The sequence below is a fragment of the Vulpes lagopus genome, chromosome 2 (genome assembly GCF_018345385.1).
Source record: "Vulpes lagopus strain Blue_001 chromosome 2, ASM1834538v1, whole genome shotgun sequence".
NCBI classification, from domain to species: domain Eukaryota; kingdom Metazoa; phylum Chordata; class Mammalia; order Carnivora; family Canidae; genus Vulpes; species Vulpes lagopus.
In genome coordinates, this window is record NC_054825.1 from 42,417,602 (window position 1) to 42,445,380 (window position 27,779).

Below are 27,779 nucleotides of genomic sequence, written 5' to 3' on the forward strand. Positions count from 1 at the left end.
ATATATTGGACTGAAAAGCACCTGTGGTTTTCTGGATCCCAAGGCCTTTAGAATTTGGCAACTGATATAATTAAAACACATGTAAATCATGAAGAACTGCAGACAGCACCAACATTTAAAACATTACACCGAAAAAATAAATAAATAAAAAAAATAAAAATAAATAAAAATAAAACATTACACCGCTGTTTGGGAGCTGAAATGTCCCCAAATAATTAAAAAGTACATGTTCAGGGGTGATACAGAGTTTATTGAATTAGATTTTTCTATTTACAACTGAGATCACATCTACATACTACTTTGCTAGTCTACATGGGTACATTAATGCTAACGAGTTTAGACTTACGATGAATGGGCTCAATCATACAAAAACACACACACACTAATTGTTTTAAAACAGTAGTGCATACATTATACTCCTCCTATAAAGCCAGCTTTGATTAAAAACTGCTAGTTTCAAAGATCAGTCTGATTTTGAAGATGAACCAAGAGACACACTGAATGATTCTAAAATCTATTTTAGCAATTTTATACAGTTGCTATCTTACTGAACTACAGTATATGTTTTTTTTTTTTAAAGGACACTGACGAGGGGCACCATCTGGTGTTAACTTTCACTGCAGCTGGTTTCCTCCCTCTCCCCGCAAGCACCTTTGGCCCAGAGTTCTCCACCATGCAGACTGGAAGGGCCCAGAGATACGCCGGCAGCAGCCCCGTTACTGCAGGGACCTAACAGAAGCAGGCCTAGGCCCTCTTTTGATTCTCCCACACTATGCAACCTGCAAATGGTTCTGAAATTAGAACATAAACTGCCATACTTAAGAACTTAGGAACACGGAGAGTCAGCTAGAACAGAGGAAAAGAAACTCCTAGGTGGGCAGGGAAGTAGGTGAGCACATGAAGAGCCAAGCTGCTTTGTCCAACACCCGTGTGCTTTAACTAGATAAGCTCAGGCCGCCAATAGAGTAGACCTGCTCAATTCACCTTCCAAATCAGAACACGACTAAAAAGCTGAGGCTTGCGTCTTCTCCTATGCGTACGTTCCACCGGTGATGAGGAGCTCATAAGCAGGATCTCTACTCCTTCTGCACAGTACGATGCATGCACATAACATGCCCAGCAGCTGTGGGAAGAAAACAGGGGGAAAAAGGAGGCTGAAGACCCTCTCAGAGCACGGTGTACATTTCGTGGTTGGCAACGGAACTGCTTCCAAGTTCAGCAATCTCTAAACATCAAAAAAGCAGTGACGACAGGAACAGAAGCAATTTCTAATATGTACATTATCTTTTTAGAAACCAACTTTTAGTTTCCCTGCCTCACACCTAAGAACAATATGTGAAGAGCAGAAACGCAAGGTTCTCCTCCTGCCATCCCCATTCTCAATCCCGTTCTCAATCGACAGCGCTCTAAAAAAAAGAGCTTTCTACAATGATGGAAACATTCTGTATCTGAGCTTACAGACTTGGTAGTCACTAGCCACATGGGGCTACTGAGCACCTGAAATGTAGCTAGTGCAACTGAGGGATTATGTTTTTTATTTTATTTAAATTAATTGGGACACACGTGACTGGCCAGTGGCTACCATCCGGACAGCAAGGGTCTAGGGAGTGGAATGACGAAGACTACATGTATTAAGGAAACTTACTGGTGGTCTTTTCAGGCATCTGGACCTGAGGACACAGGCTTTATTAACAATCCACAAAATTCAGTAAATAAACAGCCCAAAAGCCCTATGGTGGAAAACTAATCTTGATGCCAAGAAATTGGTTTGAAGGTTTTTATTTCTTTCATAATTATTTACTATTTTTGAAATCCAGATTTGGCTCTGTGCTATTACAGACATATTACTTTTTAAAGGTCACTCTTCTTTCATTATTTTATTTTAATAAGCCCTAATCATTCTGTGGCAGCAAACTGGAATTGTAATAAAGTCATGCGATGTTATTTTGAATAAGCAAGAGGATTAAACTGGATTAAGGAGAAAATGATTCTAGGATTTCTGACCTGACTTCTTACAAAATATAAATAGTAACCAAAGAGCTAAATAAGAGTAAGTTAATTGCTGTTCTAACTTTTCACGGGCAGTGAAAGGTCTGTTTCTGTGCATATGGGGTCCATCAATTTCAACAAAATGTGCCGGATCCATAATCATCGAGCTCTCAGCTCTCTCAGTCTGAAGTGGAGGGTAACTAATGAGACACAACACAGAGATAAGGATGCCCTCAATCTGAAGTCTCCGTGGTACAGAAGTCACACACTCCAATTTCTGCCCTTAATTAGCCCATATTCTACCCATTGATATATGTACTTGCTGCTGACATTCATGCTTGCTGGTTTCATTGTATCAATATCTGTTGAGCGCAGTAATAGCATAAAGCACCTTGAGACATTTTAAAAGTGGAAATTGTTAAAATTTAGTAAATATCTTTAGCCAGTTCTAGACATGTTTACTATCTAATTCCTAAAGAAATACATTTCCATTCACTACATCATCAAAACATTCTCAGAATAGCTATAAAATCAAACACAATTATGTTCCCAAGCAATGTTAAATTGAGCAATGAAAATGCTAAGCTCAGAAATTACCGATTTTCTAGGGCGGGGGGGGGGGTGTGAAAAAACCTCTTTCCCATTCCACTTCCCTCACATTCCTTTCAGTTGGTTAACTTCTATTGAAGGAGCCAGCATTCTCAAATGGGGTCTGAAATAAGCATCATTTCTTTTCCTGACTTTTATTTCAATGATGTCAACTTGTACTGATTTTAAAACAACTAAATAAGCTTGATAAAACCCTACTCATGCTTGGGAATGAGTCTGTTTACGAGCATTAAGCTCTACACATTAACTTCTTAGAGTCCAAACTTTATCACTAGTACAGTACTACAGGTCTGCTTCCAAAGCTCTGCTATACTGAATTTTCACTGATTACTAAAATTTTCCAACAACTGGAAATATCTTAGCTCCAGAGTTATTTCTTGCAATAAAAATTTTCCCTGCAATACTCAAGTCATGAGAACTAATCTGCACTTAGTCTAAATATAACAGCAAGCAACTACAAAAAATAATTGCTAAATAGAGAGGCAAATGGTGATTTAAAAAACTGCCAAGGATTAAAATGTTCTAGAATATACTACGTAGTGGGTATTATGGGAAAAGAGGTATTGTTATACAAGGTTTTGGAACTGCAAACTGGAAACACTGTTTTCTGAGAAAAATGTGGAAGTGAAGTACCTATCAAAAAGCCACTTATACAATGGACTCAACTTTGTAGCTACAAAGTTTTGCTATAGACTTTGCACATGCATACAGAGGACATCCGCTACTTGCATTTCTGTAATAGCAAGACTTATATAAGTGCTCATTAATGTAGATTAAATTATAAAGCATGCCCCCCCCACAAATGGAACACTATGCAGCCATAGTAAGACATAAGAAGGAACCAAAGGTTACATACCATAAGGTTCCATTTATATAATACATTGAAATGACAAAACTTAGAAATGGAGAACAGATTAGTAGTTGCTAGGGTATGGGAGGAGGTGGCACAGGATGGAGGTGGATGCAGTTAGTAACAAAAGGGTACTAAGTGGAATCCTTACGGTGTTAAAATTGTTCAGTATCTTGACTGTGGTGGTGGATATAGGAACCTACCAGGTCATAAAACTATACAGAACCAAATACAAACAGAAATGAAAAATCTGCATAAAATTGGTGGATTGTATCAGTGCCAATACCCTGGTTGTGATACACTATAGTTTTGCAAAGTATTACCACTGAGGGAAACTGGACAAAGCATACAAGGACTCTGATGGTATTACTTCTTAAACTGCAGGTGAATTGGGGTGCCTAGCTGGCTCAGCTGGTGGAATGTGCCACTCTTCTCCTTGGGGTCATGAATTTGCATCTCATGTTGGAGGCAGAGTTTACTTAATAAAAAAAAAAAATGCATGTGAATATACAATTAACTCAATCTTTTAAAAAAGCAAGGTAGAAAATTACATACCATAAGCTTTCATTTACATAAAAAATATTTACGTGGTACCTAAACAAAACTACTTTTGGAAGGATATACAGAAACCTGGTAACAGTGGTTGCTACTTAAAGGGAGATGGAATGGGACTCAAGAACTAGCATAAGACTGACAGGGAGACTTACATTTCACTCAATTTATATCATCTGAAAAAAATTCTATCAAATGGGTAAAACTTATAAAAAGTTAACAATTAAGATTAATTTCCTTGGGCAGCCCTGGTGGCGCAGTGGTTTAGCACCACCTGCAGCCCAGGGCGTGATCCTGGAGACCCGGAATCGAGTCCCACCATCGCGCTCCCTGCATGGAGCCTGCTTCTCCCTCTGCCTGTGTCTCTGTCTCTCTCTCTATGAATAAATAAAATCTTTAAAAATAAAAAAGATTAATTTCCTCTAAATTAAAAACAAAACAAAACCTAGCCATTCAAGAATTAGCTTCCCAAGCCTTGGTTTAAATTTTTAATGAAGAATTACTTGAAATATTTCTTTAAATGTATGTCAGAATCAACCCACTAGATTTTAACTATCTGGGGGCTCAATCTAAAGTGTTACTTATGTATTTTAACTCATTTTAATGAATAACTGGCAATCAAGAAACAGCAGCAAGAAAGTAGCAGGCTCAACCTCTTTCACACTTGACAGACCAGAAAAAAAGCAGCCTGGCCCTGGGAAACAATCCTCTGTGACAGTTTGCTCTTGATCATTGCATCTTGAGGACACGCCAACTTCATGAGACTCCAAAGACAATTCCCATTTCCCCATACTTTGCAGAAAGCCTTACAGCAGATATTTAAGAGATTGCCAAATCAAAACCTCCATTTTTATCCATTATTATGACCATATCTTTTAGATATAAAATTCCTAATTGATCATTTCTTAATTTAAGAGGCTGGCTATGCTAAAAGAAGTCAAAAATCTTGCTGATTTTTAAAAAGCTAATAAGGAGTGCCTGGCTGGCTCATTTGGTGGAGCATGAGACTTGATATTGAGGTCGTAGGACAGAGGCCCATGTTGGGTGTGGAGATTACCTAAAACAAAATAAGGAGTGTAGCAACATTTTAAAAATCTTTCTCTTATATTGAAAAATGCTGTTGCAGAATGCCTGGGCGGCTCGGTGGTTGAGCGTCTGCCTTTGGCTCATGTCGTGATCCCAGGATCCTGGGATTGAGTTCCCCATCGGGATCCCCGCAGGGAGCCTGCTTCTCCCCCTGTCTATGTCTGTCTCTCATGAATAAATAAATATAATCTTAAAAAAAGAAAAAACCTGTTTTAAGAATTAACTAGTATTTTTCAGGATTTTCTTCATTATTTTGGTCCTACTCAAACCTAGATCATTTAACTAGACTAGGACAAGGGTCAACAAATGTTTTCTTAAAGGGAAAACAGTAAATATTTTAGGCTTTGTGAACCAACAGACAAAATAAAATCAGTCTCTGTCACACACACACAACTCTGCCACTATAACACAAAAGCAGTCACAGATAATATTAAATCAGTGTGGCTAACACAATAAGAGGCAGTGGAATAGCTTTGGCCCAAAGGGCCTACAGACTGTTAACGTGTGAACTAGAGCCTTCTATTGGTAAATTAAGTTTATGAGAAAATTTCTTCCTAAACTCACTGTATGTCTTGGAACTTCAACAAAATGTAACGTAACAGTACCACAAATCACACTCAAATTAAAAAAAGACCATGCTTCAAACAGTTACACCACCAAACAGATACACCACCACCAAAAGTCATCTTTCAACCATTATTTTTTTTTAAAAGTTTTCTTTATTTAAGAAATCTCTATACCCAACATGGGGCTCAAACACACAACTTCCAAGACTAAGAGTCCCATGCTCTTCTGACTGAGCAAGACAGGTGCCCTGAGCATTATTTAAAACCAGCTATTAGAGCTTCCTCACTTCAGAACCTGGAGGAAAGTACCAATGATATTTCAATGCAATTACACTGTGTATTTTCTTAAGCTGAAGTGGAAATTAACTGTCAGGTTTCATAGCAGAATTGAGGAATTTAATCTTTTGAGAACCTTAATTCTTCACTTTGTAATTGGAGGCAGAGTACAATGGGCCAGGATTCAAGCTTCACTGATGGTCATTAGTCATACTATCCTTGCTCCACACCCCACCCCCTCCTCATTTTCATGGCCTTTAAAACAAGGGAAACAAGGACAACAGACTCTCCAAGTGTCCTTTAGCTCTCACTTTCTCTATCAGGATGGGCATACAAGCACTAGAGATCACTGATGTTTGTGTTGTTTTTGCCTTTGGTCAGGTTTTCCACACCTAGGGCATCAATTTAAATCAGATTTTGAGTATCAAAAGTTCAGAACATTTACAGGTACTCTTTAAAAAAAAAAAAAACATGTTAGGGAAATTCTTTCATTATTACAAATGTATGTTTTTTCCCCTTAAAACCAAAGTTTTCAAATTTTCAAAGCCACTAGGTTTTGAGTCTGTGAAAGCTCTGAATCTTCGACTTAGTTTTGCTAAACTGAACACGTCAAATCTTTATCAGCCATTACCTAAATCAGGGTGATTTAAGCCTAAAATGCATATGAGAAGGCATACTTAAGAGAATAATTAAAATATTTATTAGCCCCCCCCCCACTGAAAATATATTTAACGAAGCAATATCTGCCTGGTTAATAAGTGTAACTAGATGAAGGACATAGCTAAAGTAATGATTTTCATCAGTCTTCTTTATACATGCTGTGTATTTCATGATCATAAGCACCTTACAGTTTCAAAGCTTTTTTGCTGCATGCTAGTACGTGATTTATTAACACAAATAAAATCATTAAGAATGCACATACCACGATTTCACCTTGGAAAAGAGACCTTCTTCATGTTTCATTATTTTATTCAGCTATTCATTATTTAGCTACATGAATGTATTTGCAGAGACAATCAAGATATGAAATGATATGAAATACATGCCTTCTGGTCATCATACTACTGCCATGTTGAGCCACAAAGTAAATGCTTAGAAGGGCAGAGACCATAGCAAATAAAGAGCTAAGCTTTTTAATGAATCATTTCAGGGCTGTTTGAATACCAGCAAAGTCAACAATCACCTCTTTGCCATTTTGAAAGGCATTTCCTATTAAATAGACTAGCTTTTGTTCAAATATACAGAGAGTAGGCAATACAAGCAACTTACACTTAAACTAGCAATTATATTGGTTTTTATCTAACACTTAAAAGCTACTTACACTTTCTTAAAATAGGTTCTCTAGGCCTGAAGCATATTTCAAGAACCACCAAAAGAACACTTTGAGAACTAGATCTGATGCAAAGGCTTCTCAATCATTTCAAACAATTGGCTATTCTGAGTTTAAGATAATCCCTAAAATATATTGTATATGCCTGAGAAACTAGCACTGTAGGTAGTTGTACTGAGCGAAAAAATAGTTATCTTTCTTATTTTCAGGTGAGGGATAAGGATGAGGGTGCATGGGTGGGATAAGGTGGGAGAGGGAAGGAGGAGTAGGTAAAGTGAGAAGTAATTAAACAGTCACCAGCTACTCTGCACATGCCATTACTAGATGGGAAAAAGACTTTTTTCACTGGTAGGAGTTGGGAAAACAAGTCCCCTCAGCTACCAGTAATGGCATGGTTCACCTGCAGATGTGCCAAGTGATTCCTTGATGGCTGTCAGTCTGGAAAAACTAAGTCCACAAATACAGAAGAGACTAGAACCTCAATTTTCACTCGATCTTTTCTGTAAAGCAATGAAACTGCTCTTATCAGTTTAAGAACCTAGTGTTGTAGGATCAGTTCTTGATTAACATATATGGACATATAAAACCCTTGAGGACAGAAAAATGAGAACCAGAAGAAAGAGTACAAGAAGACTGAAATAAAGCTTTCCATTTCCAAAGTGAAATAAAGCAGTACAATTTTTAAAATTTTGAGAGCTTCTACTAAAATACCTCCCAAGAATACACTAGGACAATAGTATGTATTTTGAACTCACTAATCAAGAAAATAGAGCAGAGTTCCCTCAAATACAGATCTGTGGTTTCTTGGAACCATCTTGGGTGTAGGTCTAGAGACAGGAAATTACAGGTGTTGGTAACTGGTGGCTGGTTCTCAATCACTCCCAAATTATCTATCTATATACACAAAGTTTTAAGTGTACTTAATGATGAAAACCATGCACAGCTGACATCAGTGAATCAGCAGACTCTGATGACAACTCCTTGGTTAGCTGCGCTTACCTGAATAGCTGCAAATGCCAGCGCTGCCCAGATAACATGCATCATGATTTCCTGTAGCTTCTTTACAACTAGAGCCTCACATCCCTGAAACACAGTTATTCTCATTAGAAGTCATTTAAAAGTGAAAGCTGCAAGGTCAAGTATTACTGCTCAGTGGCAGAAATGAAAATAAACACAGAGGGAAAGAGAATACATTTAAAAAGAATTTACAACAACCTAGAAGAGCATTAAAGACAGGTCAAAGAGTACAGAAAAGAAGATCTAGGTAAAGACAAATCACAGAGAAAAACAGGTTACCAAGCTAGAGTAAGTCTTGGCCAAGAAATCACACTTACCTCGGCATAAAGGTTGGAGGGGTGGGCCAGGCTGCCATTACAGCTGCTGGCGGTCTCTCTGCAGCAGCTAAGAGGGACACTCTGGTTTTTGGTTTCTTTGAACCAGTCTGTATTTTCCCAGTCTGAATAGTTGTGAATTCCACAACAATGCAGCTAGTGGGGGAAGAAAAGAGAAATATCAGTCCTCATAAGACACATATTCCTGTGTGGAACTTTAGAGTTCTGTGCACTGCAGAGCTTTCAGCTACTCTAGACCAGTGAGGTCCAATAAAACTTTCTGCAATGACAGAAATGTTCTGTGTCTGCATATTCAACATATTAGCCACTAGCCACCTGAGGCTACTGAACACTTACAATGTGGCTGGGATGACTAAGGAATTGAATTTTAAATTCTTTTTTTTTTTTAAATTTTAAATTCTGACTATGTGGTTATTTATAGCCACATATGACAAGTAATTTTAGAATCTCCACATGAAAAGCATATTACCCACAAGGGGTAATTTATAGCTAAGAAAAATCTTCATATCTTACATGGTAAATACCTGGTTCTGAGTTAAATATTATTTCCAATGACAACGTGCTTCAAATACTTTCTCTGAAATGTCTGAGATTTGCTTTAATGTAATCAAGCAAAAGATACATCGGGTAAAGGGTGAAATATGATTGACAAAAAATTGTCAATTTGGGGGTAGTTTATGGGTACTATACTATTCTCTCTACCTTCATGTATTTCAAATTGTCCTTTTTTCTTTTTCTTTTCTTTCTTTCTTTCTTTTTTTTTTTTTATAGTTTTGTCTGTTATCTTTTCTGGTCTCACTTTCTAAAGGTAAATGAAAAAAACCTCTTACCTCCTCTGAAGTCCCTCAAGGCTCCCACATTTCCCTGTGATCATACCTGTCTTTCATTATCACCTTTCTCACTAATCATTTGGTAAAAAGTCAAATGCTTCTTATCTGGCTTTGATTAGGTGACAGTGGAAAAAAAAAAAGTGTGAAGGTAAAAATATTAGACATCATGAAGATAACCATGGCTATGAGAATAGATGTCTAATTTATCTAGTAACAGCAGCTAGTTTAAGGTGGACCCAAAAGTAATTGGCTCTCAAAAACAAATCAGCCTCAAGAGACCTCACCTGTCTCTGTACATAATCAATAGCCCGGCTAGCAGCATCAGGGTTGGTTCCATTGTAGGTCTTATACACTTTCTGAATGCTGCGATCAACCTCATTTTCCACCTGAATCAAAACAAAGAATTTGGTTCCTTAAAAATACTGGTAAAATTAATATTTGTCAAGACTTCAGCTAAAATACCTAAGTGACATGTATGGCAAGTTGCCAGACATCTCTGTGAATCCTTCCTACCTCTATGGATATTCAGCTGAAAATTCAGACAGATTAAAAGCATTCAAAGAAGACTGTGTGCAAGATGGAAGATTAACAACCTGTTTAAGAAGGAGAACGCAGCTGAACCCTGAGACACATATCCTAAATTATAAATGAACTGCCTTCCGTTTCAAGTAAACTTTTAGTGGGTTGGACCTACTCACTTTCTGTTCCAACAGAGGCAAAAATAATTTACCCCCCCCCAACTTCAACTTTTGGAACAAATACCAACATGCTTTCCAGTTTTTAATTCAATGTTGAGATTTGGCCAAATATGCAGAAGTAATCAGCAGGTTAAAAAAAAAAAATCAGTCTGTTTAAGTGGCACTTTATGAAAAAAGTGCAGTTCCATGTTGTGTGAATGGAAAGACAGGAAATAAATCCTTTCTAACGTATTGCTGCCAATCACTACCGTGGCAAGAAAGTGTCATTTAGTAAAATATGCTTGTGTTAAGATTCTCCTTACCCTTCTAAGATGATTAGGCCCACTTAGTAATTATACCAGTTATGTGATAAAGCGGATAACCCGTAGGGGCATAATCCAATGCATTCCTTTTTGGGGCATCTTTGCCTGGTACCTTATGTATCAGTGGTTTGAATATTAAATTGGCATATTATGCCTTTGATTTAAAACTCTAAGTTACAGAAAGAATACCTCTATTATGTTTTTATCATAGCTCTAAAGTTATACCCCAATTAATTAAATTTAAGGTAGGTCTGTTTAACCTTAGGTGGCACTGTAGGTGGAAAGCAAAAACAGGCAAAATAGGTAAAAGAAAAGGAAGTGACGAAGAAAGAGGAAAGAGGAGCAAGCAGGGGTGGCTGGCAACAGCTGCCTTGGTGTTCAAGTTGGCAGGACCTCTCACTCCTCAAGATAGGCACAGAAGGCAGGATCTCAACTCATAACCATCTTTTTCTATGTCCAGAACCAAGCCATTTTTTTCCCAAAGGGCAAAGGAAAATGAAGCCCTCAATTTAGTTCTAAAACAGAAATCAGAAATCTTATGTCACCCTTCCATACAGGGAATTTATAAGCTGAGGAAATCTGAACTTCTCAGCTGACCAACAATTCATCTGGAGCTCATTCTGAGGTAATTTAAAGAAAGCTAAATACGTACAAATTAGAATAGTACACTTTGCTATATTAAATGAGACTAGAAGTCTTGCTATGTAATATTTTTTTTTCATTCAATCAATCCACTTATGCCAGGCACCTTGCCACTGCTGGGCAGTCAAAGATGACGGCCTGGCCCTTAAGGAATTCAGAGTCCCAGGTTCAATCTTTAAAATATACATTGTAGCAGAATCCATCAAGGGGGATGGAGGCGGGGGGGACGAGGGGGGGGGGGGACGGGACCATCTTGTCCAGAAATTACTTGCTCTTGGAATGTTTCTATTATCTTGCCTCAAATGAGGAAAGTGAGTTGTGATCAGATATTACAACAGCCTCTAATTGAAGCTCCAGAAGAATTTTACAAAGGGCTGTAACGTCTCCCCCCTGTGGAACAGTCACTAGAGTGTGCCTATAAAGTTTAGTTAAGGGTTAGCTGGAAATTCTGCATGAACAAATCAACCACATGAAAAAGTCTGGGGTTAGACGTGGGCCTGGATGAATCAAATTTTAAAACAAATCCTTCTTTCAGCAGACAGCTTTAATGTAATAAAGGGGATAGCTGAATATTCTCTAACATGTCTTACATAGAGAATATATGTGCCAGTAGGAAACCCCTCGGGCTGATCTCTACCCTTTGGGGTCCAGAGATTTATGTCCCATGTTAACTTGTACATACAAAACCCCTGTGTTTAAAAAAACAAATAGACAAACAAACAAAAACAACAACAGTAACAAAAAACCCTGTGTTGTTCAAAGGTCAACTAGGTGAGCTGGGTGTATATATTTATGGGTACCTATATATAAATATTTTTGTCAAATATAGTTTGAAATCCAAGTAGGCCATCTATGATTTTGACAAAGTTCTAAAACTATTCCTAACAAATATTTGTGGAACGAAAAGACCTAACCATGACCCAAATTGACTTTCATATACTATCTCTAATCCAAAGGACATCTTGTGTTTTTCATTATTACCCCACATGTAAAAATGAGCCATAAATGCACTTATACTGGATTTAAAAATGGAGAAGCCTCCTGTGATCAGTAGTGGTTGGTTGGTTAACTGAGAAAGTCCATAAAAATCACAGACTTCTAAAAAAGTAAACATTTTCATTTAGCTTGAACCACAGAAATAGGTATTTCACACCAATCTTAAGATGTAAGCCTATCTTATCTTTGCAGAGGATCCACTGACTAGAGCTCTTTATCATTTTTCTGCACAAATCACATCCTTAATACATTGACAATGACTTCAATGGGTTTGGGTTTCTTGAAACTGCAGAGACATATAACACAATCAAAGTGTGGAATTCTAAAAAAAAAACAAAAAAACAAACAAAAAAAAAAACAAAGTGTGGAATTCTACTAAATGTTAATAAATTTCCCCTAAACTTTTATAGTGATCATACCCATATCTGATTTGATCAGAAATGTTTTAGTAACTACTTGTTTTTACCAAGTCTTTTCAAATCATTCAATTTTCTTTTTTTCATGTACTCATATTTTTCATGGACTTAGTCAATATTTAATTAACTACATAATTACACTAACAAGTACTGGGGATTACACTTGCATTAGGCCTGCTAGCTCTCAGCCAGTCCTGGTTCCTTCTCCATGTTCTCTCATAGGCCTTTGCTCTAACAGAATCCATGTACATTGAATTGCATCTTTGCATGTACTTCTCATAAGATCCCAACTGACACAGTGCAGAATACATTGTAGAAAAAAATTACTGTAGTAGAAAAATACATAAAAACTGAAATAATCAGGGCAGTCCCGGTGGTGCAGCGGTTTAGCGCTGCCTGCAGCCTAGGGCATGATCCTGGAGACCCTGGATCGAGTCCCACGTCAGGCTCTCTGCATGGAGCCTGCTTCTCCCTCTGCCTGTGTGTCTGCTACTCTCTCTCTCTCTGCATCTCTATGAATAAATAAAATCTTAAAAAAAAATAATCAAACTTTCAGCAGACTTACTGAGATCAAAATCCACATTAAACACAATCTCAGATGCCTACATGGGTACGTTTGGTGGAAAGAAGTGTTCAGAAAGAAGAGCCTGAAATGTTGCAGTATTCTTAAACAGAAAACAAAAACCCAGTTCTTTGGTATGTTCTCTTTATTAAGCTAGAGAACTGGACTTATGTTTACTAAATGCATTTTTTTGAGGTAAAACTGACATCTAACATTCTATATTAGTTTCAGTGTGGTTCAAACTTTTTATATGGAAAATAATCACCACAGTGAGTCTGATTCCTTCACCACATATAATTATATAATTTTATGGTGATGAGAGAACTTTTAAGATCTACTCTCTTAGCAACTTTCAAATATGCATTATAGTAATACTAACTTAAGTTGCCATGCTGTACATTATATCCCCATGATTTACTTACTTTATAAATGGACGTTTGTACTTTTTGATTCCCTTCATCCATTTCACCCAATCTCCCATGAATGGCAACTATCAATCTGTTCTCTGTGCAATTTTTTTTTTTTTTTTTTAGATTTTATTTATTTATTCATGAGAGACGCAGAGAGAGGCAGAGATAGGGGAAGTAGGCTCCATGTAGGGAGCCCGATATGGGACTTGATCCTGGGGCTCCAAGATCACACCCTGAGCTGAGGGCGGATGCTCAACTGCTGAGCCACCCCGGCATCCCTTCTCTGTGCAACTTCTAACTTACTTTAGATTTTTAAAGCAGTGACTAAACTGAAGAAAAGCAAAAGAAAATGTTTACTCTGATAAAATGAATTTGTTCTATTTATTTTACTTGAAATACTTAAACCTGTGAATTACACAATTTTAATTAATTAAAATTAATTGATTAAATTAATTAAAATTAATCAAAATTGTGTAAATTAATCAAATGAAATTAATTAATTTTAAAACCTGTGAATTACAGTAGACAACATACCTTTGCTCTGTACACGTATCCCAAAACCACAACAACAACTTCTGTGACAAAAACCAAGAGTAGGATGATGACAAACTGTAAGGAAGAAAATAGTGTCAAAATTAAATACAAATTTTAAAAACTGCTCTAAATATTATCTTGATATAAAAACAGTTACCTGAGATAACTGCTAGATTGCAGAGAAGTGCTAATTTTGTTTCAATCTTAAGAGGCAAAGAGCCTACGGTGTTTCATGCTCTATTCAAGCCAGTTACAAATGAAATATTCCCACATACTACGGTGACACATGCAGCTGGTGAAGTGGTAACTTACCGTGGCAAGTCCACAGCGGCTTTCTCGGATTGTGGCACAGCAGCCAATTAGGCCAATAATGAAAAGCAAGGCTCCTACAGCTATGATCACTACAGCAGGAATGAGAGTATACACATCTTCAAAGAAGTGGTCATAGTCATCGTAAGTGATAAAGACATAGGCTCCCACATAACATAAAATGCCAGCTGCCCCCTGCAGAAAACAAGATCAGAGCACTGGTAAAAATCTTTAAGCTCCGTTAGCAAAATGTTCCTACTATTTCTTAGCATGTTATAATTTAATCAGATTTGCCATCACTTTAAAATCTATTTATATACTTTTTTTTACAGTGAAGCTGAAAAGTCTATTATTCATTAGAACGTTTTTTTCTACTGAAGTTGAAAAGTTTCCCAAATGCTACGCCTTCTTTTCAGTAATTGGTGCATCGGTTAAGATCAAGAAGACCATGAATCCAGTAATACTGACAAAAATGAACTCTCCTGCCCCCAAACACACAACAAAGGCTTATTTGTAACTCAATTACAGGTCTGTCACGGACCAGTGGGGTGGTGGGCTCTACCTTTGCTCACTGCAGTTGCCCTCAACGAACGAAGAAACCATGTACAAGTGGCAGAGCCAGGATTTGAATCCAGACAATCCGACTCCAGAATGTGCATTTCTAACCTTTATCCATCCACTTGGAAAAAGAAAATATAATAGCTAGTAACCTTGATACCTACTTTCCAAAAACTTACTATCCTAACTAAGACTGAAATAATAAAGCTAGAAGGCTCAGTTAATTAAAGAGCTTCACAAACCATTAGTTATTGCTTAAATGGTACTTTTCAAACTCTACGGTGAACAGCAGTCACCTGAGGATCTTATTAAACTGCAGACTCTGATTCAGGAGGTCTGGCGCTGGGACCCGAGACTCCCCATTTCCAAATTCCCAGGTGATGCTGCTGGTTCTTGGACTAAACTCTGAATAACAAGGTTTGAGAGCACCCAAAGGGAAAGTGAATCCAGAAAGTCATGGAACTGAGATCTGCCTCATTCAGTGCTGCTCCAGACACCACTCTCGAGCGTCGGAGTTTCACATGTACTCTCCCTCCTCTGCCATCATTTTGCTGCCACTGTGTACCTGCTCAATGCTGACAGCCTAATGCCATTTGCTTACATGTGAATGAATGATCAAAAGCAGTGTGAAGCTAAGTGTTAAAACATTTGGCGTAATGAGTTATCATTTGTAGAGCACTTTGAGACTTCCTCAGGAAAAGAATGATTTCACCTCCAAACTAGAAAACAGCCTCCACAGTAATATTAGAAATAGCATGAACTCTTTCAACCCAAACACTGTTGATTTCTTTAGTCTATGGGACCCACTTAGTTTAGGCAAACCAGATCAGGACAGGAGCTTTTTAAAAATCAGGACGAGGCAAATAAGGCCCCTGCTGAACAAGCTGCTGCCCCCTGCTCCTCACCTGACCCCATTACCCTTCATAACCCTAAGAGAAAACTGTTATGCCCAAATGTACCACATATTCCCTCACTTTATGCCTCTCTGCTTTGCTCTTTGGAATGCCCATTCTACATGGGCCTGAGGACTCCTTGTTGCCCACTAAGATTCAGATTCTTGACCTTTTCAGATTGGATCAGGTGCCTTTTATCCACTCACACATCACCTGGCTCTCTAACAGGGCATTCATTACAGCTGTCACAACTTACATATGTCTCCTACACACAGACACACACAATGTCATAACTATGCGTGTCTCAGCATACTTTCAGGGCACAAATTCTGACCTTCTGTCTTTTAGCCCTTTACCACCCTTTAAACACCATTTTAGGTGTTTTGTGCAATCAATCAAAATTTATTGATACAATTTATCTCATTCTTTCCCTTGAAATCACACCTCCCATTTCTATCATAAGCTTTAGTTTTTATTTTTTTCTCTTTAGCCTAATGTTTATAGTTTTAGTTCACTATTCAAGCATGATTTGGCGACTCAATCTGGTTCACTAAATACCCGATAGCCATCACATCTGGAATAGATTTTTAGTTTATAAATGCTGCACTTACAGTAACCAGGCCTTTTCAAGAGTTCTCAGAGTTAATGGACATATTAGGGCATATATTAGTATGGGATGAAGGTAAGCATAGGAAAGGGAAAAGAAGAAAAATAGCTTAAGAGCTTGGGCGCATTAATTATAGCAGTACATAGACCATGTAACATTCTTAGCAAATACTTTTTTTTTTTTAAGATTTATTTATTTACTGAGAGATTGAGAGCACTTGTGTGCTTGTGAGCCATGGGAAGAAGAGCAGGGGGAGGCAATCTCAAGTGGACTCCCCAGTGGACAGGGCCCAGGGCTCAATTTCACCACCCCAAGGTCATGAGCTGAGCCGAAATTAAGAGTGGGATACTTTGGCTCAGGCAGTTGAGTGTGTGTCTTCGGCTTAGCTCATGGGATTGAGCCCTGTGTAGGGCTCCTTGCTCGGTGAGGAGGAGCCTGCTTCTCCCTCTCCCTTTGCCTGCTTGTGCTGTCATATACATAAATAAAATCTTCAAAAAAAAAAAAAAAAGAGTGGGGTACTCAACTGACTGAACCACCCCACGTGCCCCAATGCTACTTTTTCTTGACTATATATGTGTGATAAACAAGCACATGTACGTACACACATATCTTGCTAAAGTAAATACCTTCGGTCCTCAATTCAAAAAAATTCTAAATGGAAATCAAATTTTGTCCAGTTTGTCTTCATCAGTCACCTTTCTATTCTTTAGATTCTTAGTCTTTCTTACTCTAAAAGGCAATATTTATATCTTAAAAGGCTTAATTAAAATAAATTCCAGGGGCACCTGGATGGCTCGGCGGTTGAGCATCTGCCTTCCACTCAAGGTGTGATCCCAGGGTTCTGGGATCGAGTCCCGGATCGGGCTCCCTGCACGGAGCCTGCTTCTCCCTCTGCCTGTGTCTCTGCCTCTTTCTCTGTGCCTCTCATGAATAAATAAAATCTTAAAAAATAATAAGAATAATAAATTCTATTTTTGAGCTTCTAATAAATGAAATTTTAGCCTACAGAAATCTGAATGAAAACAAGATAAAACTGGAAGAGATATGTATTCAATCTGAAGCACAGGCACTGAAGTACTTGCATGCATCTATCTATCTATCTATCTATCTATCTATCTATCTATCTATCTAAAAGATTTTATTTATTTATTCATGAGAGACAAAGAGAGAGAGGCAGAGACACAGAGGGAGAAGCAGGCTCCTCAAGGGGAACCTGATGTGGGACTCAATCCGGGATCTCAGGGATCACGCCTTGAGCCGGAAGTCCAACGTTCAACCGCTGAGCCACTCAAGCGTCTCAGTATTTGCATTTTAAATACAAAATGATGAGTTTTCCACCTAAAGAGACTCACAATTGGTGTTGCCTGGGAATGAGCCAAGGGAAATGCTTCCAGGGCTGCCACTCTTCACCCAGACTGAAGCACTCAACTGAAAGTGAGACTGAGGAAGCAGAAAAACAAACCAACAGCAGATACCACCAGACATGTAACAAATGCAATGGAAGGCTAGCAGGAGATGCCATCTGTAAGGCTGCCTATTTTTTTTCTAATTGACTTGAGAGCAGTATCTCTTCCCAGGCTGCAAACCAGTCAACATCCAATTCACACAGCAGAGCTGAGAACATAACAGAGCTCTATTTTGAACACATAGTGGGTAACAACGTATATTAGCTGCACACACCAAAGCAGAAACTGCACTGAGTGCTGGTATGTGAGTATATAAATCACACTGGTCATAAACAGAGGCTTGTTTCCTAAATTGAGGACTTCAAAATTTTCTTTTGATATCTGTATGCAGTGCTTATATCTTGAGTTGCATAATAAACCACTTATGAAATGACATGTTTCTTTGGAAATCTAAAGTAGGCGTCTTAACAACAGCTGAAGACCTAAAAACAATAAGCAACGTCTTCAATGACATCTCACCACCAGTACTAAAAACAAAGGCAGAGCTGCATGGTAAGCAGAGAAGTTGTAGGTGATTCCCAACGAGCACGCGGGGTCGTCGCACAGATGTCTGATATAGGAATTACGGCTATCAGAAAGGCTTTACACCGGGGAGTGGGGTTAGGCTCCGCTTCTGGAGGTCGTGGCAGGCCTGGGTCCATCAAAGGATCTGGGCTGGGCCAACAAAGCCTCCGCGCAGGGCGAGGTGCCGCAGAACAGGAGATGGAATGTGGACCTTGGAAGCAACTGCGCTGCTTTAGTTACTGCAGAAGAAAATCTAAACCCAGGAGGAGGATTTGTGCCAGGACAGGGAACTAAAAATACTTGTTCTTTTTACAAAGACATGGAGGGAGAGTTAAAGGAAAAAGGCTGAGGGCTCAGACTATCAGAAGAATCATCTTTGTAAAAACTATTGTTCCTTATCTTTTAAAAAATTCATGCCCTAAATTAAGCCACAGAATTTTAGGATTTGGGGAGAGCTGGTGCTTTTCCACACCAGGCTACTTCTCTAAAAAATGAAGCTATCTTGCCATATAATTTCGGAAGGCGAGTTCCAGAAGTACGGTATCATTTTATCCTTTACCTCCCACTACACACACACAAATGTAAAGTCTCTTTTAAAGTAAAACATTTCAATCTTACATAAGATTGCTTTTTCTATAGTTTAGAAACTATAAATTACAGAAAACTATAGGTGGGTGGTTTTTGTTTCTATTTTTTCAAATCTTCTGTGAAAAAAATGGCTGATGAAATGCTGAAATCCACAAAACTATTAAATTGTTTAATTTCCTAAGGAAGAAGGAATATGAAAGGAAAGGGGGCACATCACCCACAGTGAAACTTGACGAGGGAATGTGGCCCTATTAAAAACTGGGCAGATTTGTTATCAGTAGGGAATAAAAGAGCGCTGCTGTGAGAAGTGTACCTATATGGAAAGTTAGAAATGTGAAGGTGAACGCATCCCATAGAACAGTTGGGTGAAGATAAAGCAAAGAAGAACAGAAGACAGTCATCAATTCATGTCCAGAACCGGCAAGAATCAAGACAGTGTAAGGATGAGGACCACGTGAGGTCATTCAGCTAAAATCATGTTTGGGCAGCCCGGGTGGCCCAGCGGTTTAACACCTACCTCCCGCCCAAGGCCTGATCCTAGAGACCCAGGATCGAGTCCCACATCGGGCTCCCTGCATGGAGCCTGCTTCTCCCTCTGCCTGTGTGTGTGTGTGTGTCTCTGTCTCTCATGAATAAAAAAATAAAATCTTCTAATAAATAAATAATAAAATAAAATCACAACGTTTGACAAGTTCTTATCTGCCTGCATGAACTGCTCCTTCAGACTAATTTTTACCTCAAAGAATTAGTAAAGTAAAAGTGACTGGAATGTTGGAAGAAAAAAACAGTCACGCAAGAGGCAAGGTGAAAACTACTGTGTACTCCAGACACTGTGAGAGAGCAGATTTCAAAAAGAAAGCAGAGGGTAAAAATACCAGCAGAAATCCATCTTATGTATTATGTACATCTTTTAACATTTAGTTCAGTTTCCTGTTCACTCATATTAGTTTTTTATGTACCACACTTCTCTCCTGCAAGGAATCCACTGGTAACTCTACACGATGCATTTCAGAAAGCTTCCCCACACTCCACCTTTGTGCCATTACAAGCATCTTAAAAGTCACCTTAAATCTTTCAGCATTCTACATACCATAATATTCTCTAGTCCAAATATGCTTTGTTTCAACTCTTACTAATACCTCATATCATTAAACACAACCGCTCCTCTACCAAGCCCAATGCCTGTATATTTCATTCACTTTATCAACTTTCAAGGGAAATAAAGGCTATTCCAAAGATTCCAAATCCTTTGAGAAACTAAATCTACTCTTACCAAGATTTTCTGAAGCTCTTAAAATAATATCATTTTCTACCTAACAAATCAGTAAGAAGGCCAAGCAGGGTGCTGGGTGGCTCATTCGGTTAAGGGTCTGCTTTCTGCCCCGACTCAGGTCATGATCCTGAGGTCTTGGGTTTCAGCTCCCATCAGGCTCCCTGCTCAGTGGGGTGTCTGCTGCTCCCTCTGCCCCTCCCCCAGCTCACGCTTGCACGCTCACTCTCCCTCCTCTCACTTTCTCTCTCAAATAAGTAAAATCTTAAAAAAAAAAAAAAAAAAAAAAAAAAAGGGCAAGCCAAGCTGTATTCAAAGATGTGTGAAGGTAAAGAGAAAAGAACCATCAGTTTGGAGCAGAGATCAATATAGAATAATCTTTTTGTAAAGAAATCTGGCAACACATACCATCCTCAGTATTTATGCTTCCGTATCTCTTAATTCCATTTCTAGGAATCTATCCTTACAAAAATAAATCAGACAGAAACAAAGATTTGTATGGAAAGTATGTTCATCAAAATGTTATAATAATACTGTAATGGAATTATAGCAAAAACAAAAGGAAAAGAAAAAGCCCTGGCATCCAGAAGTACATTTGGCATTATAACTTTTAACTATTTTGTTAAGGGGCGCCTGGGTGGCTCAGCGGTTGAGCATCTGCCTTCGGCTCAGGGTGTCTCCTGGGGTCCTGGGATCGAGTCCCACATTGGGCTCCCCATAGGGAGCCTGCTTCTCTCTCTGCCTGTGTCTTTCTGTGTCTCTCATAAGTAAATAAATATGTAAAATCTTTTAAAAAATAATATTTTGTTAAATCACAATTTAGCAATATACTTGTGTGCTAAGGGAAAATGTATCACATACATTTAAAAAACACACTAAAATACTGTTTGTCTCTCCATGTGGAACTATGGTGATGCTGGTTTTCTTAAAATATTTTTTAGTGTCTTCTTAAAGAGCAAGTAGATTATTGCATTATCAGAAAAGTAAAATATTTAAAATTATATATGAAATCAAGAGTTTGTTGTTTTCTCATGAATGAATTTCTCTATGTGTCCTTAACCACCAATATAAAATAGGCATCTCTTCCACCCCAAATACTTTAGGCATCTCTGCCAATCTCCCGTTTATCACTTTTCTCTGGTCTACCTGGCTTTGACTCATCTTCAGATGTTTTCTGATTATCTAACATAATTCTGATTATTTCAGTACACATTATCCCTCCCCACCCCCCAACATCAACTTTCAAGGAGACAAAAGAAAAAAAGAAAAAAAATTCCTGCTTAGGCTTGCAGTTTTGACAATAAGCCTCTTCTGCCATCATTATCTACATCACCGCATTATTGTCACTATTCCTAAAGAAGAAATGTTTTAATCCTTTTACACCACTATTACTTTGATGATATTCCAGAGGTCATGTTCCTCAATTCTGCCCTATTTTCATTTTTTTCTGTATTTAGTTTTTTATGCCATTACTTATCTAGTTTAACAAACTTATTCACCTAATCCAATTTATACCTACCAGTTGAAAGACCACCCAAAAGTTTGGGTGGCAATGAAATTGGAGATGAACCAAATGCCAGAGCCAGATTATTTTAGCAGCATGGAAACTGGCTATTTTCAGATTGTAAGGCTCCAAGGGTCATCTGAGAAGCATGGAGTTTAAACATGCATTTTTTTTTTTTTCCTGAGACCTTCTATCCCTATAAGGTCTCTATCCCTATAACCTACTCTGACTACAAAGGGACTATGAGAAAAGGGACTATGAGAAAGGGACTATGTCTTTTGCTTCTTGTATTTCTCAGAAACATGTAAAGCATAGATATTCAACAAGCATTTACGAGTGAATGATTTTTAAGGTAGACCTGTCTGGTGTAAGTATAAATTTTATGGAATATGTTTTCTGCAAAAATCCTAACTTGAACTGGATCTTATGGAATAAAATACATGAAAATATTTCAATACATGATAAACATTCTAAAAAGCTAATAAACAACCCATTTCTTAAATTCCAGCTAAAGAGAGCATTCCTGCATTTGGTCACCTGACTGATTCCAAGATCCCAATGCTGAGTCCTTTCAGCCAACAATCACTCAGAGCCACAAGGCACTTATCAGTGGACAGATGACTGAAAATGAAGTAAGACTGGAAACATTCAATGTCTTTAACTGCCAAAGACAAGGGAAGAAATAGGTCTCCTATTATGTACCATGACTTGCTTACTGACAAAGTTTGCTTTTCTCCTAGTGAACTGAAAAACAATTATGGGAAAAAACAAAACTGTTAGCTGAAGGTGTGTTCTGATGACACAGTCTTTGTCAGAGTAGTCATTCTTGAGGATAGAAATACAGGAAGCAGAGAAGTTAATTCCAGGACGTCTGAGGAAAGTTCCAGTTTTAAAAGTTATCATATCCCCAATCCAAATGTGTACGATGTGCTGGAAAACACAAAATATGTATAAGGAGATTTCTGACAAGAAGTTTTCCTTGAAATATTGTAAAAAAATTTTTTTAAACATAAGCATGAAGGTAGGCGCACCAGGGTGGCTCACTTGGTCAGGCGTCTGCCTTCGGCTCAGGTCACGATCCCAGGGTCCTGGGATCCAGCCCCACATCGGGCTCCCTGCGCCTCGGGAAGCCTCCTTCTCCCTTGCCATCTGCCACTCTCCTTGCTTGTGCTCTTTCTCTCACAAAAAAAAAAAAAAAAAAAAAAAAAAAAAAAAAAAAAAAGCACAGAAGTATAGTTAAATCTTCTTTTGGTAATTTGAATATACCAAGTATATTTTTGCCATTAGGCCTACAGGCTGTTCCCTGCCTTAAACGCCCTCATCACCATCAAATCACCCCCAAATCAGCTCCTCCTTAAAGTCCAGATTACATTTCACCTTCTTTGCAGACCTGAGGCAGCCATTCACTCACTCTATGATATCACCATGTTTTAATTGTCTACACAATCACGTCAGTATCTGATATTTTTCTTGCTTATTTTTGCTTGCTCCACTAGAAAGTTCTGTAAGAATACCTTTACTGTCTTTTCCATCATTTTATCAATAACATAAGCACAAATTAAATGCTCAGATATCTGTGCTATATTTAACAAAGCACTTTTGCTTAATTATAATATACTCGGAAGTACTACATCAAAATAATTTCTTTAAAGATAAATCTTAAAGGTTATATATGGCTTTCAAATATGATTTGTATGTATAGGTACTTTATATAAGTGAATGATTAGTGAAGGTGCCACAATCTGAAGTTATTTCTAAAGGCATTTAAAAAGTGTCTGACTTCCTGTAGTACTTCCTACTCCAGAGGCGTGTTAGTGTTACTATTGCCTCTCACACAGATGAAAAAGAAGTCTGAATAGATAGGTCACATTACAAATTCTAAAGCATAGACAAGGTTTTCTCTTGCAGTCCCTATAATGCCTAAGACACATATTAGCAAAATAGATACTAGCCAATTGGCTTTTTCTTATAGGGTAGAAAAAGGGCAACTTGTGTTATATGGAACTTGACTAAATTCTCAACTAATTTACCAGAGTAAAACTTGAAAATTAAAAAATACTGATTTAAGCTTGTTTTAGACGGGGCCTCCTCTGGGTCAGATCAAACGACCCACTGAATTAATTCTTTTTGACCTTGGTACAAAGGTGCAGTTTAGAGAAGAGGCTAATGACTACGCCAATAGTCTTCAACATTTAGTCCATATACCTCAAACACTCCTGTCTTCCATAAAATGTCATGGTCTAGCACTAATATGCTTACATTTAAAGGTATGCCACTCCAAAAAACAGAGATTCAAGTTGTACACCTGACTTCCCTTGTCCAAAATTATCTTGCAAGCTACAAACCCTAACATGCTGGAATTTGGTAAGGAACTCTCTAGTTCTAACAAGCCAGCCTTCAGGATTTTAAAAACGATTGCTCCCCCTTTTAGTTTGTGCCTTTCCACAGGTAGCTTTCTTACACCGCACTGTCCCAAAGGATCCAGACCAAGTCAACATTAACAACTTTGACTGTCAGGTCATTTAATGCCAAGCCCAAGTATTTCAGGTACATAGCTCTTTCAACAGCTCATTGAACACTGCCAACTAAAACAGGACTATCAAGATATTAAATGGTATAAAGAACTTGCCAAAGCAATTAATCCACGGTCGGCCAGTATCCACAATTCAGCCAATACCATCTAATAGTAAAGAACCAGTGCTACAGAGCTATAAAGTCTTCACAAAGTTGCCCAAGGGAACCTAGGTAAACTCTGGATGTGCTCTCTGCAGGGAATGTTTATTCTTCCCTGTGTGTCTGTGTGTTAAGGCATTAAAAGGAAGGAGGGGCCGCTATATAAGAATACACTTATTAAAACTGAAGAATGGGGACGCCTGGGTGGCTCAGGGCTGAGCGTTTGCCTCTAGCCGAGGGCCTGATTCTGGGATCCCGGGATTGAGTCCCATGTCGGGCTCCCTGCGGGAAGCCTGCTTCTCCCTCTGCCTGTGTCTCTGCCCGCCCCCCTCTCTGTCTCTCATGAATACAATCTTTAAAAACAAAACAAAACAAACCCTGAAGAATGCATTACAAATTCTCAGAACAAGTTAACATCTGTTGTATGTACTTCCTCATAATGACCTAATGTTTTAAACTGACAAGTCAGTGTAGTTTAAATGATGGTGCAGGCTCCAACCAAGGGTAGAACTAGTATGGTTTAGAGATAGTGTCTCGACCTTGGCCTAGGAGTCCCCTTCTGCTTCCAAATCTTTTAAAATCACACTTTGCTCTCACATCATGGGGTCTGGTTTGAAGGCAGGCTCCCACAGCCTGGGTGTGCAACTTCAGCTCAGTAAACCTCAACGCCCTCATCCGTAAAATATGCAGGAGAGGATCTGCTGCCAGATGGGGCTGCTGTGAGGACACTCACTGTAAAGTGCTTAGCACACTGCCTGGTGTCAGAAGCACTCAAACGTTAGTTATCGTTACCAGCATTGTCAGATTCCAACAGTCTGTCCTTTGATCCTTTAGTGGGAGACGCATCTCAAACTGTTTCCTCATTAGTTATGTTCCTGCTCTAAGCCACATTCCCACCCCACCCCCCCACCCCCCGATTGCTTAACTTCTCACATCTCACAAAAGCTTTACCACTCTGCTAACCTAGAAAAAGGGTATTTTTACTACACAGTATGACTTTAGTCTTGGCAATAATCCACCACAAAAAAGCACAACTAAAGTTCAATCTAACATCTCTTCACAGAAATACCAGCAGTACATATACTTACAGCGTTTCTAAAGATTCACAATCACTTAGAATTAACCGATATTTTATTTATTTATTTTTTAAGATTTTATTTATTAATGAGAGACACAGGCAGAGGAAGAAGCAGGCTCCATGCAGGGAGCCTGATGTGGAGCCTGATGATCCCAGGTCTTCAGGGTCATGCCCTGGGCCGAAGGCGGCGCTAAACCGCTGAGCCACCCAGGGATCCCCAACTGATATTTTAGAGTAAATGACAATTTAATTATTATTTTTTTAATTTTTAAAGATTTGTTTATTTGAAAGAGAAAGTGCATGCAAGTGGGAGGGAGGGAGGGGCAGAGGGAGAGAGAGAGACTCCCAGGCAAATTCCCCAGAGTGTCAGCCAGGGTGCAGGGCTCAACCTCAGGCCCTGGACATCATGACCTGAGCTGACATCAGGAGTCCGATGCTTAACCAAATGAGCGACCCAGGCGCCCACAAAATTTAAATACAGAAAATAGTCCCTGTATTTTTTTTTTTTAAGATTTTATTTATTTATTCCTGAGAGACACACAGAGAGAGTCAGAGACACAGGCAGAGGGAGAAGCAGGCTCCCTGCACGGAGCCCGACACAGAACTCGATCCCAGGACCCGGGATGACACCCTGGGCTGAAGGCAGAGGGTTAACCCCTGAGCCACCCAGGCGTCCCTAGTTCCTGTGTTTTAAATATTTTGTTTCATTGACAATTCCAGTCCCTGAGACTGAACAGCCTAGAATCCACTTGATAATTTATTTTTCAAAATCAAATAGCTACGCCCATAAAAAATCCCAAGAACCTGTACGGGGTACAAAGCCAAGTCTCTGCCTAAGCACCTTATTACCTAACAGCTGTTTCTCATTTGAAGCTCCTGGAAAAATCTTTTTAAAAAGTAAAAAAAAAAAAAAAAAAAAAAAAAAAAGGGTCTGTGACTCCCACTAAGGTGTGAGAAGCGCTGCTCTAGCTGGAGGTGACTCCGGGAGCCCCCCGATGGCAGGCGACTGTGAGCAGCGCTCTCAGGACCACACCGGGTGCGGAAGCACAGAAGGCTAGGCTTCTTTCCCGATGGGGGGGGGGGGGGGGCCGCAGGTGAGGGAGGGGCACAGAGGCAGGGAGGCACTGGCGGGGCAGATGTCTAGGCCCGAGGCAGACCGGCTGAGGGGCGCACCTTCCCGCACCGCTCAAGGTTTTCCCAGTCACAGGATGCGAGGGAAGAGACGCTTAACAGAATCTGGGGGGTGGGTGCAGGTGGGGCAGGTGCGGCAGGTGCAGGTGGCCCGGGTGCAGGTGGGGCGGGTGCAGATGGGCCGGGCCTCCCCGAAGCGCCCGGTGAGGACGGGCTGCGCCCAAACGAGATGCCCGGACACCCCGCTTCTGGGGGCTGCCCGAGAGCGCCCGGAGCCCCCCGGATGAAGGCGGGCCCTGCTCTCGGACCCTGCTCGGCGGGCTCACGACTGGGCTCACGCTCGCCGGCGGCCACGGCGCACACAGGCTTCCCTGTAGGTACCCGCCGTGTTCGGTGTCCCGGGCCCGGCAGCCCCGCGGCCTGCGGAGCCTGAGCCCGGGGGCGTCCGCGGGGACAGGGACGGGGACGGAAACGGGGCCGGGACGGGGTTGGGAAGGGAGATGGAAACGGGGACGGGGACGGGGACGGGGTCGGGGACGGGACGGGGGAAGGGGATTGGGATGGGGATTGGGATGGGGATGGGGACGGGGTCGGATATGGGGACGAGGCCGAAGCCTGAGGACCGGGACGGGGTCGGGGACGCGGACGGGACCGGGGATGGGGACGGGGCCGGAGCCTGAGGACGGGGACGGAGACGGGGACGGGGTCGGAGACGCGGACGGAGACGGAAACGGGGACGGAGACGCGGCCGCGCCGGGGGCGGGGGCCGGGGCCGGGGCCCGAGCGCACGGTGCGGCCCAGGGCGCGGAGCCTCCGCCGCAGAGCCCGCCGGGCCGACCTCGAGTGACCGCGCGGGGCCGCCCAAAGCCCCGGAGCCCCGCCCGCCGGCGCCCCGCCCCCGCGGGACCCTCGCCCGGAGCCCGCCCGCCGCCCGCCGTCCGCCGCGGCCTCCCCGCCCGCCGAGGCCTCCGCGCCCCGGGCCGCGCTCACCCAGAAGATGAGGTTGAGGAACACCAGCACGGTCTTGGAGGACGTGATGCCGCACTGGCCCATGGTGCCGGCGGCCCGGAGCCCTGCTCGGCCGGCGCCGTGGCCCCGAGCGCGGCGGCAATGGCGGCGGCGCCTCCCGCCGGGAACTGCTAGTCCTGCCGCGCTCCCGCAGCCCCCGCGCCGCCGCGCAGCCCCGCCCCAGCAGCCA

At 40.5% G+C, this 27,779-nt stretch overlaps 1 protein-coding gene and 1 long non-coding RNA gene across 2 annotated transcripts; both read right to left on the reverse strand.

The window, feature by feature from the left end:
- Nucleotides 1-229: 229 nt before the first annotated feature.
- On the reverse strand, nucleotides 230-27,779 carry TSPAN3 (tetraspanin 3). Its single transcript, XM_041744601.1, has 7 exons — nucleotides 27,572-27,779; nucleotides 14,313-14,504; nucleotides 14,001-14,075; nucleotides 9,725-9,826; nucleotides 8,593-8,745; nucleotides 8,258-8,341; nucleotides 230-1,123 (listed from the first exon to the last, which is right to left on the reverse strand). Exons 1-7 carry the CDS (start codon nucleotides 27,632-27,634, stop codon nucleotides 1,031-1,033), a joined length of 762 nt encoding a protein of 253 aa, XP_041600535.1. The 5' UTR covers nucleotides 27,635-27,779; the 3' UTR covers nucleotides 230-1,030.
- On the reverse strand, nucleotides 14,519-22,868 carry LOC121484844. The gene is made up of 3 exons (XR_005986128.1): nucleotides 22,731-22,868; nucleotides 22,237-22,629; nucleotides 14,519-15,272 (listed from the first exon to the last, which is right to left on the reverse strand). It is a non-coding gene; the product is annotated as an uncharacterized LOC121484844 (long non-coding RNA).

What these genes read in the sequence shown, in the direction of transcription:
- TSPAN3 (XM_041744601.1), bottom strand. Translation starts at nt 27,634, where the DNA reads ATGGGCCAGTGCGGCATCACGTCCTCCAAGACCGTGCTGGTGTTCCTC. An exon ending in TCCTCAACCTCATCTTCTGG is followed by an intron (nt 14,505 to 27,571) that starts GTGAGCGCGGCC and finishes TGTTTTCTGCAG; the next exon opens with GGGGCAGCTGGCATTTTATG. An exon ending in TTGATTATGTACAGAGACAG is followed by an intron (nt 8,746 to 9,724) that starts GTGAGGTCTCTT and finishes TTCCCCCACTAG; the next exon opens with CTGCATTGTTGTGGAATTCA.